Source organism: Betta splendens, chromosome 3 (genome assembly GCF_900634795.4).
Source record: "Betta splendens chromosome 3, fBetSpl5.4, whole genome shotgun sequence".
NCBI classification, from domain to species: Eukaryota; Metazoa; Chordata; class Actinopteri; order Anabantiformes; family Osphronemidae; genus Betta; species Betta splendens.
The window spans coordinates 3583677-3601764 of record NC_040883.2 but is presented as its reverse complement, the minus strand read 5'-3'; the positions used below and the strand labels follow the sequence as shown (position 1 = coordinate 3601764).

At 46.2% G+C, this 18088-nt stretch overlaps 1 protein-coding gene across 2 annotated transcripts; it reads left to right on the top strand.

Annotated features, from left to right (window-relative positions):
* The first annotated feature begins 2223 nt into the window (after positions 1 to 2223).
* onecut1 (one cut homeobox 1) lies at positions 2224 to 17342 on the top strand. Of its 2 annotated transcripts, none has more exons than XM_029144852.3 (2): positions 2224 to 8886; positions 12411 to 17342. In XM_029144852.3, the coding sequence occupies exons 1-2, from the start codon at positions 7830 to 7832 to the stop codon at positions 12698 to 12700; spliced, it is 1347 nt and encodes a 448-aa protein (XP_029000685.1). In that variant the 5' UTR covers positions 2224 to 7829; the 3' UTR covers positions 12701 to 17342. The 2 variants fall into 2 exon arrangements, with proteins under 2 accessions (XP_029000685.1, XP_040926003.1); XM_041070069.2 differs by having other exon boundaries at positions 2224 to 8901.
* The last annotated feature ends 746 nt before the right edge of the window (positions 17343 to 18088 follow it).

The window sequence follows — 18088 nt, the reverse complement described above, 5'->3', positions numbered from 1 at the left end:
GACGTGATTATAGTTTGCACAAAAATAAATGTGGAGCACTGAACGCTTCCCTGCACTCGCGTGTTTTCTCTTACACATATTAATGGTTTGTATTAGTGATCATTCCTGCAGCGTGTGTGGGGTTTTTCTCACACGCCGCGTGTTTTGTGAAGACACGGAGGCGCGTTTAATAGCGTCTGACCGATCCTGGACAAACTTAGCCTCAGGCGAGAGACCAATTGGCGATGCTAAATGTCAGCGTGGACAGCTGGAGGAGCAGAAACTAATAAGAGTTACTGCTGGCATCAGGGAATATTGACCTCCAATTTCATGCTGAAAAGGGTATTCATAATATTTTATCCTCCGAAATTGCATATCGTTCACAAAAACAAATCTCAACTAGTATTTTAAGAACAACTAGCTTGGTAAATGTTTTAAAGAAGCATGGCCCTCATCTTGTAATTTCTTCCCTTTTAAAATCAAATGTTCTAATGTAATTAAATATTGACTTAATGAGAGAAACCTCTGACGCAGAAGGAGCCGCTGTGGGAATGTAACTACAGAAACACAGTCACCTCCCAGTGACTGTGTTTCTGTGAAGACTGAAGTTGGACACTCATAGAGTCTCACACACACACACACACATCAGAGGACAGTCTCTTGTTGACATAAAATACATAATCCTTCCCCTTTCTGAGATATAGATTTTCAGGCACAAGTAAAGGACAGCAATCCTTGACCCAAGCGCTGAGCGCCTTGTTAAATCTGGACACTGCAACGCCCGCATCACATTTAACGGCTGGAACATACTTATTAAATATGACACTTCCTGTAGTGTCCGTGGCTGAAAGGGTCTTAACTGATGGAGGGGGACTCTGCTGTTCGAGGCATTATTAAAGCTTAAAAAGGGATTTCTGCTCCTGAGCTTTGCTGCTCGGAGCCTTGAACACCACACACTGTGTTTATCTGTCCATGGATGAATATGCACCGTCGACAGGCGTCACGAAGGGAATAAATTATACGTCAAAACACTTCCGTGAAAAATACTCCCAGAAACTCTGCAGCTCCATAAATTAACCTGGACCTAATGTCGCTTGTCAACACAACCGCACATTCTGAGTAATGGCCATGGTTCCCTGTCCTTCCTCCCGTCAGGCTGCAGGAGCAGAGGACGTCTAAAGGCTCAGTACGTGAATTTGGCCCATTGGTTACATACAGTATTAGTCTGCTGCTGCAGCGGATCCGGGCCCAACGTGGACCTCATGAGGTGGAAGCCAGCTCTTTGGTTTCACCGACATGTCCCCGCTGTGTTTCTGCCCGTGCACTGACCAGGCAGCGCCCCGGCCGCCGGGTCGGGTCGGCGACCCCTGACCCCTGACCCCCTCAGCTGGTCAAACTCTAACCCTGGGACAGATGGATAACGGACTCCGCGCTTTATCTGCTCCCGACCACGCTCCCCTTCTCCGTGGCCTCAGCGCAGCCTCTCCTTTCACCTCCTCCTACCTTTTGCTCTCGTTTCATGCTCTCAGTCGCCTCATGTCTCAGATTCACTCCTGTCACTACGCATACGTTCCACTGTGTGTTTTGTCTTCACCCATTTTACCAGATATGTTCCTCTTTTTGTATAATTTCTTTTTTCTTTGCATTTGACCTCCAGATGCCTCCTTTCTCCAGGGTTCATCAGTCCTGTCTTATCCCCATAGACTACATTATGAAGATGACTGCGCATCACTGGCCTCTAATAACTAAGTAACTACATTCAAATAAACGGATAAAATGTGCAAAACTCAAGACAAGATGACAGCTGTCACGTTAAATTAAATCACATTATTTCATAAAATTCAGAAATCGATGAACATTTGCATGATTTTATGCCCCCTATGACAGAAAACAATAATTTAGTTGTACATTAAATATTAATTGTAGCATTAAAACAGTGTAGTTCTACTTATATAATGTGTTGTGGGTTTATTTCACTAATAAAAGAGTCTTTTGAGATGAGCATTAGCTGAGGCAAAGTCAGACAAGCGCATTCATAAATTTAGATTTCACTTAATCTGCAAAAGCGTTTTTTGTCCTCACCCTAATAATCTTGCGTTATTATATGGGATCATTATAAACATTTATGCAGCCAAGGAGCCTCTAGTGCCAAAGGGGCTGAGGCTCAGGCGGATCGAACCTTTCGATTGATACTGAAACAATTTGCATACTGATTCTCTTTCAGTGCGCACGGATCCATAACAACACCGGCCAGCTATTCAAATGCGCCTGCATCGAGAAAGGCACGGAGAGAAGCGCGGCACCAGCGCAGGAAAAGAGCGGATTCTTGCGCAAAGGATAATTTGCCTGTGGACACGGAGACGCACGCGGCGGCTCAGGATGTTTACCTCGGTCGGGATTTTGGACTGTGGCAGCTCTGGAGAAACGAGGTGGAGGACGAGGGAGAGGGTGGGACGGGGAGACGCGCACACGCAGGACGAGGCGTGTGGATGCACGCGCGTCCTCCGCGTTTTCCAACTCGAACGTTGGAGTTGGACACTTCATGTAAATTGATGTTCAATCTCTGTCGTTATGTGCGCGGCTGAACGGGAGACGGTTTTAAAGATGGATGGCGGAGGATCCCGCGGTGCAGTCGGGGGGAACAGCGAGTGTGCGCGGTGTCGATGCGTGTGTGTGTGTGCGCGTGCGTGCGTGCGTGTTTTCATGTGTGTCGCAGTAGAAGAGGAGTTTAAATGCAGATATTTTACACTCTGGCCCCTGTTGACACGAGACACGGACAACAGGACGCGCGCGGTCCAGTGTGATAGACTGCGTCTCTGCAAACTTAGAGCAGCTGCAGCACTTCGACCTGTGGTTTCGACTAATACCTGGACAAGGCGTCGGTTAATGGCCCATTGTTCGATGTTTGTCTGGATAGTAGTTTAACTAAGCAAATATCTCGCCTCATTAATATACAGTGTGTGTATATATATAAATACAGTTTAATAATTCAGCGCCAAGCCCGCAGTGAACACCAGTACAAGCAGCCGCCGCTGCTTTCTGCATAATGCGCTTCCGTGAATATGTGCAGTCAAACTGTGGGCTATGACTTTATAACACGGACTTAATATAATGTTACGGTTAAACTATGGAGACGCACTTCAGTGCTAATAATTGACTAACTGAACTAAACGGTCAGTTGCACCTGTGCACGCGAGCGCACGCGCACTACGCATACGCCCGGAGTGGGTTTGCGTTTTACAATTATGTATTTTATAATATTAAAGTCGTACGTTTCTCTCGTGAGTCCACGCTGATTTTCACGTAGGGACATTGACGCACAGGAAATGGTGACTATGCAGAAAAGCGCGTCGTCTCGTGTCACATATCAGCCCCACCCGTGTTGACTTCACATGCAACGCACACAAGCAAGTCACCAATTATTTGGCAACAGTGCAGAGAACGACAACATGTCTGTAAAGGAAAGAAAAGAGCACTTGCCCTGTTGCGTGTAAATAATTAATTTATCGAGGTTTTTATGTCAGACAACTTCTAAATTTCAAATTCTCATCATTTAAATCTAACAAACTACCACATTCTTTTGCTAAAACGTAAATGACTCGGGAATTAGCCTCTAAAATAAACAATGAATTGTATGTATATTTTCAAATCTAATTTGAAAAATGCCTTTTCCTCCCGCTCCGCTGTTTATTAATGTCATTACAGCTCCAGTCTGTTGCAGTGAGAAGTCATTAGGATTTCACGTGCACATTTAAAGCGGTGCGGGTTTGGCTATCGTTAACACGGTTTTGTTGTCATAATTGGAGTCTCACCAAAGTTACAGGGAGTAATTGGGCGACATATGGACACCTTAATGTAAAGTGATGCCTTGTTAATCTCACATGAGTGCGCGAATCAGAGCAAGTGACGCGGAATAACACAAGGGAAGAGGCAGTTGATTTACCCCTGAGCAAGGCAGCAGGTCCGGCATCTGCTGCTCGGCCATGATGGCATTTTTATTAATTACGCAAAAAATAGGTAAATAAATACGTTCCTCTGATTAAACAGAACAAAATGGAGAGCGCTTTGAGTATTATGATTTCATATTTGATATAAAACCATAAACCTGTTTTAGTACAATGTTCGTTCATATGATTAAAACATTTACGAGATTCAAAACAAAATGTTTGTTTTTTTTATTGTAATTTGTCATTTTAATTTCTAGTCTGCTAACGAGGCTCAGTGATGCTCAAAATTATTTTAAATAGCTTTATCCTCCCACTAAATTATTAAACTCATTAAACAACGCGTTTTGTAAAAAGCTGTAGTTCCTGCAGAGACTCGACCTCCTTTAAAATAATAAAATTTAATTTAAATAATGAACTTATACCAAAAGTCGTACGATCGGTGGGCACAAACTAATTTACATTATATTGCATTAAAATGCAACAAAATACATCAGAAAACTTACCTTTTCGCTTTGTTTATTGGAGCAAATCAAATTCCTCAGCCTGGGTTCCACTAGGAATTATAATTTTATTCAGTATTGATTGACGCGGTGTGTTGTGTTTTCAAGGCCCATACTTCAAATGCTGTAAAGGCCAGCCAACAACACTGCAATGCATTTATAGAAAACAGCGCGTGTAGCAGTAATGTCATATCTTAGGGAAAAATAGCAGCGTTTAACTCTTCATTTCCCAAATAATTGTCTTTGTGTTTTGGGGTGATTAGAAGATAAATCACACAAGCTTTGCGGAGATGTAATATTTATTGAACTCGGGAGTTAAAAGGTGAACTAGCAAATAGGTTTATTAGTTCAGAAGAATAAAACAAGAGCATTGTGATTTATTTTCAAAAGGCTAATTCGGTTTGCTCACAAATGTGGGCCAATATCACGTGCGTTCAATCGCCATAAATAACCGTCCACCGTAGGCCAAAGTCCAGTAGGCTCATTTATTAAAGTTTAGTTTCACCAGACGCCATTTAGCAAATGCTTGTTCCTAAACAAGCTGTAATTGTCATTTTGAACATCTATAACGCTCGCAACGCTGTGTCACTTTGCAGAGCTGCCGAAATATTGATCCACGGTCCTCTCTGCGAGGCGTTATATTGCTTCTGCGCGCATATGCCGCTGTGGGCTCCACGGGAACGACGCCCCTGCTTAATAATCAGTGTGAAACCTGTGCCGAGGTAAATCACACCATACCTGCGGGTTGCTCCTGACTGGACCCGCACCTATTCGTCTTCTATTTTACACATCTGTACGTGATAAAATAAAATGTCTGGACTCCGTTCCCACATAGGTTATGAATATGTGAGGCGTCACTTGCAGGTCATTGCCTCTGTTTCCTTTGTGCTAATTGAATTGAATTCCGCTTGAAATGTATCCTCTTCCCGAAGTGCTCGGCAAACCGTGTTCCTTATATTCTCTGCAAAAGCAAATGTCACCGGCTCTAAGAGCCAGGCCCATCTCGGCACAATGACCATAAAGAGCCAACGCACATAAACACACGGCTCGGGTCGCGCAGACATAGCAGGAGCCGATCGATCCGCGCGAGAATGTGTAGATGAGGTTTGCTGCCACGTGAGGCCGATCCGTGGCCTTTCATATTTCTCTGTCGTTCGCGTCGCATGTCTCTGTGCGTGTACGTAGCAAAATAAAAACACAACGCCTTAGTGGAGAACTAAGAACGTCGGGAAAAGTGGGAGGAAATTCTCAAAAGGTGTTTTTAAGCGACTTTAAATTAACGCGCTGAAGAATTATATGGAATTCGTTTGAAGCTGAAGTGAGTGTCGGTGTCCGAACAGCACGAAATGACGCATTTTAAAATTGACACGTAATCACATCCCGGTGTTTTTGTTCCCCTGTTGTCAGCCCTATTTGCCTGAGTCTAAACTCTATTATCTCCGGCAGAACTACACGCTTGGGCAGCCACTTCTAGGAATTAGCGCCCCTTTGTCTGGACACACGTCACACACACGCCGTTGACATTGACTTCACATCAGAGACAGTTTAACTTCTTCTTCTTTTTTTTCTTCTTCCTTTTATTTAAGTCGTTCAACCGAGCGCCGGGTCCATTGTGGGGGCCCTGACAGATGCGGGGCCCCTAGCAGGTCCGGGACAGGGAAAAGTCTGAAAGGTTAATCTGTCCCCCCGCAGATGTTGGCTTTGGGAGTCTTGAAGCGTCACCTTTGACATGTCCCCCATTCAGCAGGGGGTCCAGCAGGACACTGACCGCTGCAAGCTGTCACCTCGGCCGACGGAGGACGCCCTGCGCTACCGCTCTATTAGGATAAACGGCCCCTGACACGGAAGGAGGGGCCCTCCTTTGTCAGGACGCAACTTCGGGGAGTTTGACACTTGCACAAAAGTAGTACAACAACACGGGGACACGAGTCGTGTTATGTCATGTGTGTCGTGTGTCAGCGTGTCATTTCCTCCTCTACCTGCGCTTTTAGAGAGACGCACTGAGCGCGTGCGCGCCGGCAGCATCAGTCGAGTCTGTCTGGGTCTGTTTGTCACCAAAAACGAATAAAACGTGATTCCACTGAATGGGCTCCTCTTGCTTTTGTGCGCGCCGCGGCGTGTTGCTGCAATGTTCACACTTGGATCAAACTTCAGCTTTAAATGTGCATGCGTCCATTCCCCTAAGGGGAGAAGCGTGTGCACACGCACACACACACACGTGCGCGCGCGCATACCGCTGGGCTTGGTTCGTTAAGCCTAATGGCTGAACAATAGACACATCTGCTCATCTTTTTCTATCAAAAGAGAAGTTACTACAGTCGTCTTCGTTTGGTTAAACCGCCACATATTCGTCATTGTGGGGGCGGGGAGCTGCAGCTGAAACAGCCTCATAATCAAAGAATGGATCGTAGTGATTTACTATCGGACAGTCTATAACTTTATTGACAGCCCCATTAGCCGATAGTTTAGTCGCGAGGCTTTGTTCGAACCCATCCTCAGTTTTCGTCTTCCTTGAGAAGAATTCAGTGCATATTTTAATTTTGAGGCGTTGGATAACTGACCTCACGAGTTAAAAATCAACTCCAAATGAACCCGGAAGTGGACTTCATTTGCGCGTAATCATTTAAGGAGGACTGGGGGAAAACGACTCATTATAGCGTTAATGAATTCATTTATTTCTAAGTAACAATTGACAGAGGATCATTAGGAGCTGCCGCGTACAAGCTGCTTCCATGGGTCGATTCTGCGAGACGTTTATAAGAAATCCATCTTTTCATTTCTAACGTTTCAGCAAAGGCTACATGCTTCTGCATATGGGTTATTGAAGAGAACGGCTTTTAGCAGGTGCTTTGATACCGCCCTTCCTTAATAAGGTAGCTGACGTCAGAGCAGCGGGGCGGCGGGCGCGCGCTTGTGTGTTTGGGAGAAAGAGAGAGAGAGAGAGAGAGAGAGAGAGAGACAGCGAACGTATGGGAGGGGACGTTCGTCCACAGTGCGCATGTGTAGACGGGGATCTGTGCTGCGGTGGACGAGGGTCTGGAGACACACAACTAGAGAGATGGCGCGGCACCCGACCGGAGCGCAAGGACAGCTGGTTGGCGGCGGGGGGGCTTGAATCATAAAGATAACCAGGGAAATAAAATAACAAACCAAAAAAAAAAATCAAGAAAAAGAGATTCAGATGCGGAGCTTCCGTCCTGCACAGCAGCATCACGGGGAGAAGAATAACCAAACAAGGGGGAAATAAAGAGACAAGAGGCGACAGCAAAGGACCCTGCTGCAAAGGGGGAACGGAGGAAAAACAACAAAAGAATTTGAACTTTACCGGACGTGAGGACTTCTGGACATCAGCTACACCTGCAGCAGGTCAGATAGATGGTTTGTCCACAGCGCTGCCCGGATCATGAATGCACAGTTGTCGATGGAGAATATTGGCGACCTGCACGGAGTGAGCCATGAGTCCGTGTCCGGTCACGGAGAGCTGCTGAGCGGTCACAGCCCGCACTCGCGTCCGGGCGCGCGCGCTCTCAGCCACCGCGCGATGGGCATGGCGACCCTCCTGGACGGCGGAGACTATCACCCCGGCCACCCCGGGCACCTGCATCCGGCCATCAGCATGTGCGAAGCCCCCCCCGGCATGAGTGCGAGCAGCACATACACCACCCTGACTCCCCTGCAGCCCTTACCCCCCATCTCCACCGTGTCCGACAAGTTTCCTCCCCATCACCACCACCACCACCACCCCCATCATCCTCACCCTCATCCGCACCAGAGGATCCCCGGGAACGTCAGCGGCAGCTTCACGTTGATGCGCGAGGACCGAAGTCTGGCGCCCATGAACAGTCTGTATCCCGCATATCATCACAAGGACCCATGCATGGGCCAGAGCCTGTCCCCGCTGTCTGGTTCCGGTCTGGCCAGCATACACTCGTCCCAGGCCGGCATCCCTCCTTACGCTCATCCCGGTGCCGCCATGCCTGGTGAGAAGATGCTCACCCCCAGCGGGTTCGAGGCGCATCACCCGGCCATGCTCAGCAGACACACGGAGCAGCACATGAGCTCGTCGGCGGGGATGGTACAAATCAACGGCCTCCACCATCACCCGCACGCCCACCTCGGCGCGCAAGGGCACGGGCAGGTGCTGGGGAGCAGCCGGGAGCAGGCCTCCGGACCCGGGCAGCAAGGGGGCGGTGGCGGAGGGGGTGCTTCGGGTGGACAAATGGAGGAGGTGAATACCAAAGAGGTGGCGCAGAGGATCACCACGGAGCTGAAGCGCTACAGCATCCCTCAGGCCATCTTTGCCCAGCGGGTCCTGTGCAGGTCCCAGGGGACCCTGTCCGACCTGCTGAGGAACCCCAAGCCCTGGTCCAAGCTCAAGTCCGGCAGGGAGACCTTCCGCCGCATGTGGAAATGGCTGCAGGAGCCTGAGTTCCAACGCATGAGCGCGCTCAGGCTCGCAGGTGAGCGAAGCCTCGGTAAAGCCTCCTTTTTGCTTCCATCTTTTCAATGTGTTGCTGAGCGAAACCAACGTTGACCCTGAATGTTACCTCGTTTTGAGCAGTGGGTTAAGTGGGCTGGGAATAAAACACCTTTTAGTTTCTACTACATTTTCTAAGTGTAAACTGCGAATCCATGTGTGTAACATTCAGGGTAAATGTTGCCTGATAGTGAACGCAATAGAATATAAGCACTCGTGTTCAGAAACGAAATGCTTTGTAAAATGTGCTGCAAAACAAATTACCTTGGATTTGACGGAGCACCGAACCTGCTTTGTAGAAAGCATCAGATATTGGTGCCTGGATGGACTCTGCTGAATGGTCACAATCAAGTGTGATACACAATACGTGGAAAACAGAAAGTGCTTCATCAAGCTGATCCCAGTGCACCGAACAGTGACCCGATACTGGCCCGCATTCCTGTTCTGTTTCTGCACAGATTCTGGGGCTTGTGTGGAACAAGTGTTCATGTCATTTTACCTCAAAATATCGACCGCCGGACTGTGCGCGTAAGCTGATCCTTCGCGCAGAAATCGTTAGGAATGTGTTTATTTTGGTGTAGATGCAACCGATCGGCCTTTTTGATGTTGCCCTTGGTGTAAACAGAAATGTAGAGAGAAGGAACGGTGCGTGGGTGCACGTGTTCTGGAGAGTCTGATAAACCAAATGTCAAGCTGAACTTATGCATTATTTAGTTGGTGAAATGGGCTTTGGTAAAATCATGGCCTCTAATTTCCCAGTAGAACAGGGAAGAATAAAACGCATGTTGGTGTTGACTTGACTGAGGTTCCTCTAATTAACTGATAGACCTCTGTATTAATTTGTCCCAGAGGCACGCGCGAGTCAATTAGGACGTGCAGTAAGGCCCAAACAGCCCGTGCGCGTTCACAAACAGACACATATAAGCGTCCAGTAGATGTTTTTTTGTAACGTTTACGAGCAGTGACCACTTCTGTGGCTGCATCTTGGAAAATGCGCGTATTTGCCTGTAGGCGCGTGGACGCGTGTTCGCGCGCGTGTGCACGCGAGAGTAATCACAATTGATCCTTTTTCAGTTTTCCCATCTGCTGTGTGTGCGCGCGCGTGTGGCTGAAGATGTAAGGAAGGAGTAGCAAAAGAAGCCTGAGTGAAACTGACCCTGGTTTTGTGTTTGTTTGTTTGCGTTATTCTGATAAACGCTTTTATAGAAGAGCTAATCATCGTGGATAAATACTTTTAAATGCCCTTTACGCACGTTTGACTGGTTGCTTTCACGGCAAAGCTTTTCTTTGGCGAATATTCCAAACTACACAAATATGGCTCATCGTGGAAAGTTGCTCAAAATATATGCTGGTAGAAAAGTTTTAAGCGCTAAAAGCAAATTAATTTAAACAGAATAGGCTGAGCGGAGTATTATTGATCCGGTCGTTCCTGGGTGAACTAGATATGTGATCGCGTGCTGAAGTAGATGTGATATACTTATCGATTTTAGGCTTCTGAAATTAATCTCGGGCCTTTTCTCCTTTTCCCCAAGTATTCAATTAACCACCTGACGTAGAATAGAATAGAATAGAATAGAATAGAATAGAATAGAATAGAATAGAATAGAATAGAATAGAATAGAATAGAACGAGACAATTCGACAATGCGTAATTGTGAGACGTTCGTTGTTAAAATGTGTGTTTGCGTTCGTTACGAGTTTTCTACGGCTTCGTTTTCTGGTTTAATATTTGCCGCATTTCCAGCGCAGAGGTCTATTTGCTGTTCCGCTGTACTCCATGAGATTATGAAACGAAGGGCCATCGTCACAGCGTATCAGCGGGCCCAGTGTGTGCACTGTCTGTTTGAGTGTGTGGAGTTATCTGTGCGCTTGTAATGATTAGCCGGCAGCAGCAGCAGAGTTTTTGTGCGTGTGTGTGTGATTAGCCTGATAACGAGGCCGTTGTTTCGTGTCCCGGTCCTGGGAACGCTGCCTCTCCGCCCGGGCCTCCTCTACCTGGGCCGGGCCGCTGTGTGACGGCTCCTGCTGTCTGAGTGGCCTTCACTCCTCTGATTTATAGCAGCTCTTACACGAGGAGCTCCGGCTCCCTGTTAATGTTTACCTGCACAGGAGACACTGGGCTGCTCATACTCACAATTACACTCCACTTTATGGTCATGCGGATGGGCCGCTGCACTGTACTTTAGCACACATCCGAGGCATCGTGTGCTGCATTCAGGATCAGAGTCAGCGATGCCTAAATTTATGTCATAATAATTACTATTAATTTTATTATTAATTTTTTATCTATCCCTAGCAGTTAATTTGATATTACAGGCTTGTCTATGACCTCTGTAGTGGCTCTTTCCTCTATATTTTACAGTGGGTAGATCTGTTGGTGTATTTAATTGATTTCCTTCATGGCTTCGTTTTCTGTAATTAGGTGTTTTTGTTCAACCGCTGCATCTTGCAAAATTAAACAGTGCGGGTTTCAGAAGTGCCTGGTGGTTAGAATATACCTTTAATCATGTCCCCCAGTGCTGCCATAGAGCGCGTCTGCCCCCTCCCGGTCTCTGCACGCTGATCAACCCAGAGCTCTGTCCTAGACCGCTGAATGCAAGAGTTAAACGAAGGACATAGTGAAATGAAGAGAGTCTCGTTTAGTTGGGATGAAGCTTGTTTTTTCACAAAATGAAAAGAATTGTACAGTTTGCAGAGATATCGTTTATTGTGCCGAGCCGTTGCCTTCAGCACCATGGACAGCGCTAACTGCCCGCATGTGGCCGCTCTTCGTCCTGACCCGCACCTCGGCCCACGGGCTGGAGGTCGGTGGGTTCACGGTGAAACGTTGCTGTCTTTAATGACACCAAAGGATTTATCCAGCCAGAGATCACCACAATGAGCCATAAGCACATAAGCCGAATGGCTGCTTGGCTATTTTTGGTTGAATGGTTTATGATGAGCACACGTCGTAGCATGTTGGGTCATTTAGGGTCCATGATAAGTATGATTATTTAAAAAAAAACATATCGTCAGTCTGCAAACTGCAGAATATTATTCATCTGTTTTTAAAAGAATGTAAAGATGGACGCAGTTCATCAATATTAACAAGCTTTTTCTGAGGATTTAAGACACAGGTCAACATAATATGTCAACTTAATTTGTTTTTCGCAACAAAAGTTGTTAAAGTTAAAAGGTTTTTATTGATTGCCATGTAATGTTTTCTCCTCTAATTAGGACATTGTATTACAGCCCGAAAACTAGCAACACAGGTTGTAGAATGTTAAATCTATCAATCAAAAGAGCCTGAAAATGAACCTCTTTGCATCTGGTTTGTCTTTCTTCATAAATTAACTCTTAAATTAACTCTTGATCCTAACCTGGAAAAATATATGATATAATAATATATGTATTTCATTTTGTGATATCTTATCATATAATATGTATAATTCATGTTTGAAACAATAGCTTTTTTGCTGTCTTTCACAAACATGTCCTGTGTGTCTGTCTCCTAACTTCATCCTCCCAGCATGTAAACGCAAGGAACAGGACCACGGCAGGAGCGAGCGGGGCAGCGTCTCCAAGAAGCCCCGGCTGGTGTTCACGGACGTGCAGCGGCGGACGCTCCACGCCATCTTCAAGGAGAACAAGCGTCCGTCCAAAGAGCTGCAGCTCACCATCGCCCAGCAGCTGGGCCTGGAGCTGGCCACAGTCAGCAACTTCTTTATGAACGCGCGCCGCCGGAGCCTGGATAAGTGGGTGGACGACGGCTCCGGTCACGCAGCCAATTCTGGCCCCAGCGCCTGCACCAAAGCCTGAAGACAGACTGATTTGATTAACTCATGGACTGACTGAACCTCGGTGGAAAAGCTTTAAAACTTAAGAGAAACAAAGAGAAACTTAAAAAGACCTTGAAGCAACATTTTGCCCTTAAACCTGTACTATATTGATATTTATAGTATCCAAAGATGAAAAAACAAACCAAAGACTTCTTGTTTGACCTGCTTTGAAATGTTTGTTTCAGCAACACATTTATGTGTGACGTCCTGCAAAAAGACTATGATTTTATCCCCCCTTCCACACACTCACTGTCACTGGTCTCTAGCTTTACCACCCCCCCCCCCCCCCAGCATCAGCCTAGCGTTCGCCATCCTTCATTTTAATCTGATTGGTTGGTTTTAGTGTTGGAGGTCTAATCAGCCTTTTGGGAGTCTGATCTGCAGCTGTCCACACCCTTAGCAAACAGCCAGAACGTGGAGCTCCGGTGGGATTGGCCAATCAACTTCAAAGAAAAAAATCCTGCAGGAGTGCACTGGATTGGCTCAGCGTTGCTTCTGGATCGGTGGCGGTGGCGGTGGTGGACCGTCTGTCTAAATATCTGTCCGTCCTGCTGTCTGTCTTTCTATCAAGCATGCCAGACAGATGGGTCAATGCCCATGAGTCGACTGCTAACCCAGAACCCAAAGCCCATCTCCAAATCAAACCAAAGGCCCATAACCTCAACCCGCGTTGTAGTGCTTTCTTCCGACATGCTGAAGCGTGAAGGATTTAAAAAAGAGAAACCAAAGCCGCCCACACAGCTCAGAAAAACCTTAAGGACTCATTTGACCAAAGAATATATTTTGTTGTTGATAATCTTAGAGTATTTTATCAGATGTTTCCTCACAAAGTCACAGCTCTGTTCATGCAGCAAAATCTGAACACCTGCCTTTCTGGATTAAACAAAACATGTTTAATCTCCGCTGTCAGTCAGGTGAATGTTGTTGGAAATGCTGTCTGCATGGACCCCCTGCTTCTCTACAGGATCAGGTTCAGGTGACGCCGAATGCCGACAGTCGGTGAACAAACACAAACCCGCTCTGTTGTGTGTTTTCGCCACAGACTCCGCTCTGAGCGCGTGTCTGCGTCCACACTGTAACGTTCCGTCACATATAGTCTGTATTTGGCCTCATCACCGCATGAAAGAGTTGGATGGACAGTATGATATCAATGATCAAACCGCTATCAGGCACTTACGCAGCATTGTCAGCTCCTCACCTGAATATAACCCCCCGTCTCCTGGAACGCTATGCATTTCAGCAGTAGGAGGGAAGCACTACACGGAGCCGGTCCAGGGCAGCGTCGCAGTGATGTATTCAGCCGTCATCGTCCCCGCGGCCGATTAGCGTTAGCAGCTCCGCTTTCATCAGAGCATCACTCTCTGAGGGAGCGCGCTGCCTCTTCGCCTCCCAACCAAAAACCAAAAAGACGACAAGAAACCAAAAAAAGAAAAAAAATGTGTCAAGACCTGCTGATGTTTTATAGTGTGAACCAAAGATGCTACCTCACTCAAGTTCCATACGTGATTTCTATCACTTTGATGATACCAAAGATAACCAAAGATTTTTTCTCATTGCACGGCCTCTATGAGTGATTTTAAAGATGTTGTATGTCCCCCCACCCCCCTCTTTTCCTTGCAATTGCCCCTTTCTCCCCCCAACACTCAACCCATCACCCCTGCTATGTTTGCTCTAGCTTCCTCTGTTCTCTGATTACAGCTCCATAGATAGTCATGCTGATGTAGCTCTAGGCAGATGTGCTGATCTGGCCATAGATACACACCACCACGCAGGAGCCTGCAGGCCAGACGCGGCGGCAGCGTGCTCATCCTTTGCTCTGCCTGTGAGCAATAACGCACCATTCATATCTATAAAGTCAAAGTAAAATCTGGTAATGTAACTTTTGGACTACGCTCAGACGAGCCTGCGAGCCGCGGCCCTGCCTCTGAGTGTGTATCTATAGGATGACGCCAGTGATGGATCCGAGGTCAGCCATTTTCACATGACGGTAGACAGACAAGCTGACATAGCCATGGACAGAGTCGTTGACTAAACTATAGGCAGACGTGTTCCTGAAAGTAGAAGCAGACGTGTTGCAATCTTTCTAAAACTCCCAGGACGAGTGCCTTGCTTGAACCAAAGTGTTAAACCGCTGTTGACCTCTCACCTTTGACTCTGTGAATACCTCAGCCTGTAGAAGGGCCACTACTGACGAAACAAGGAAATGGGTTTTTATTTTTAATCACACCGTGGTGCTTTCGCCGGCACGACCATGCAATGAAAACATACCAAAGGAATTTGTGTTCTGTCCACTTCTACAGATGAAACCAAAGCTCTTTGTTTCTCCTCTCTCCGGCCCGTTTCCCCCCCCGAGTCGCCCCCGTCTCTCTGTTGTGTAGGAGGGTCCAGCACTCTGGCCGTGCATGTCTTTACCAATGTCTCTGAATACCTCATAGTAATAATTCCTTTGAGTTCTGCATTGAGACGTCTATCTGGGAGTAAGGCAGAACTCGTCTAGTGTGGTAATTATTGTTATTGTTACTTCAAGAAGCTGTATGATTATCTATTTTGAAGTTTGTTCTTGTTTTGTTTTCCTGCAGAAGTGCTCTGTTTTAGGACAAGTTTCAGGGTTGATGAATGAAACTTAACGGATGGAGGGAGAAGCATATTTTTTATCAAACATTGGGTTATTCCAATAATATATGATGGTAGACTATTGCTTTTACAGGGTAAAAACCAACTGCTGTGATATTGTGTTCATATTTTCTCTTTTCTCTACTTCTGTGTTGTGATTATAATTTAATTGCATTTTTGTATTGGTTAACCACTGCTTTAATTTATGCATTTGTAGAAACTCTAGATTTGTATATAGTAGGTTTTTGAAAAAAGGCAAACAAAAAAAGACAGTCTTATGTTACAGCCTTATTTCCCACGCTAGACATAATAAAGGAGTAGTTTGTATTCTTCTTCAGCTAAATCCTAGCCGGCATTTCAATGTGTGTTCTGAACACTGCCAGAAACCCAGATAGTTGATTTGCCAACGCAGACAAAGTTATACAGGAGCTACTTTGTTGAACAGCTGGCAAAAAGCAGTGTGTGTGTGTGTGTGTGTGTGTGTGTGTGTGTGTGTGTGTGTGTGTGTGTGTGTGTGTGTGTGTGTGTGTGTGTGTGTGCGTGTGTGTGCGTGTGTGTGCGTGTGTGTGCGTGTGTGTGTGTGTGTGTGTGTTTTTCTATTCTTTTGACTTTTTCAAAACTGTTATTTTAAGGGTATTACTGCACATCCTAAAATTTTTAAAACAAACCAAAAATTGGAAAAAAAATATGTATAACGTTGAAAAGCACTGGCATTTGTGAGGTAGACTCGTTGACTTTTTGATTTGCCATTCGCACGGGTATAGAATGTAGAAGGCGTAGGGCTGCGTAGACAAGCTGACTCTGCCATGTGGGGGAATCTCCTGTTCAGAGTACAATCGAACGCGTGACTTGACTTTGCCGTCTCATGCACAGAGTGAGGTGGAGTGGAGGCCGGGCAGCCGGTCTGCCGGGGGCCGTGCCGTGGAGCCGGGTGGGCTTTTTTTGCTGTGTCACTGCTGCCTCGCTCCATCCAGTATCTGTTCTCTTGGTACGTACTCGTGTGATGACTATGAGCTAAGTCTAATAAAGAAAGAAAGAAGCTTGAGGAGGTGTGTGTGTGTGTGTGTGTGTGTGTGTGTGTGTGTGTGTGTGTGTGTGTGTGTGTGTGTGTGTGTGTGTGTGTGTGTGTGTGTGTGTGTGTGTGTTTTCATCTGTTAATGACTGTATGTTTGTATGCGTGTGTGTGAGACCTCAGACGGTAAAGTCTCCAGGGACGGACGGCAATCCCCCAAATGTCCACGACAGATTAGATCAGCATGTTGAGCAGTTATTGTGTCACAAGATGAAGAATGTGATGCTTTTCAGCAAAGTGAGGAGGACCGGATGGACGTATAGTTTCATGTTTCTGTAGATGTTTTGTCCAGGAGGAGTTCCCATGTGATGGGTGGCTTGGCTACAAGTCTCATAACAATACTGCAGCGCCTAAGACAATCATCTGGATCTCTTACGCTGGGGAACTAGTTTGTCATCCGCAGAGGGGTGTCCTTAGCAATTCATACACAAAGATGCTTGAAGGGTTTTGATAAACAAGCATATTTGTTGTCATAGACATTTAGGAGTAAATTACAGTTGTAGTTCATCTTGCACTTGCATTTCAAAATGAAATTTCATAGCTCTCGTCAGCCTCGTGCTCTGACCTTCTCCTCTCACAATGCTTCTTCAGTTTTCGGTATGTGTGCGACTGGGTGAGCGTGTGTGTGTGTGTGTGTGTGTGTGTGTGTGTGTGTGTGTGTGTGTCTGTGTGTGCCGGAGAGGCCAAACTGTCAGTGTTACTCTCAGATGTATACGTCCACGTCCCATGACTTTGATTTGTTTATTGCCGTTGCCCAGGTTTTGCTACTGCTTTCTCAGTGCCGTGCAATATCATCTGTTGTGATTGCTAAGCAAATAAAAAAAGAAAGAAACTTGAGAAGCAAGTGATGATGTCATCGAGCTTTTTTTTCAGTGTTCGGATGTTTCAACATTTCTGTAGTCACAAAAGTAGAAAATAAACTGTTGGTATTTCCAGCTTCTGAACTCTGGCTCTTTATTAAAGTTGTTTGTTCATGGTTACTGTGTGTGTGTGTGTGTGTGTGTGTGTGTGTGTGTGTGTGTGTGTGTGTGTGTGTGTGTGTGTGTGTGTGTGTGTGTGTGTGTGTGTGTTTCTATATGTGTTTTTGCCTTTCCTGCTCAGACAAGCAAATTGAATCAATAAAACATCCAATCAGACCAGAAAGTAGGAGCCGAGATGAGCAGACGTACAGTACGAGTCTGGCCTGCATGGAAGCCTGAATGACAATTAGCTTCAGACCGTCTTTGGGTTTATACTGCCAGGGCTACACATGATGGAAATCCTGAAATATAGATTTCATTTTGTGGCTTTAGTACGTTTGGAAATATTTTCACGATTTTGTCAGTTCTGAGTTAAATACCCTAATCAAAACTCAAGGTACTTTACAATAAAGGTTTGAAAGTACTCTACAGAGTACAAAAACACTGTCATAGTAAAGCTCAGCAAATCCCACTTGAGCAGCGCTAGGCAACAATGGAGACGAAAACCTCCCTGTAACAAAGGGATCTTCCAGCCGAAGCAAGCGCAGCGCGGGCAGCCATTTGCCTCCACTTATTGTGGCGAGGGCACAGAGAGGAGAGAAAAGGACAACAGGCAGCAAATAATACTCGTATGTGAAAAGAAGAGGCTGGGGATCAATCTTGTGGTTAAGGCACAGCCTGTCCTACCTGAGCCACGTCAGCCCCATGTGGTTCAGGTAATTTG

What these genes read in the sequence shown, in the direction of transcription:
- onecut1 (XM_041070069.2), top strand. Translation starts at nt 7,830, where the DNA reads ATGAATGCACAGTTGTCGATGGAGAATATTGGCGACCTGCACGGAGTG. An exon ending in CGCAGGTGAGCGAAGCCTCG is followed by an intron (nt 8,902 to 12,410) that starts GTAAAGCCTCCT and finishes TCATCCTCCCAG; the next exon opens with CATGTAAACGCAAGGAACAG.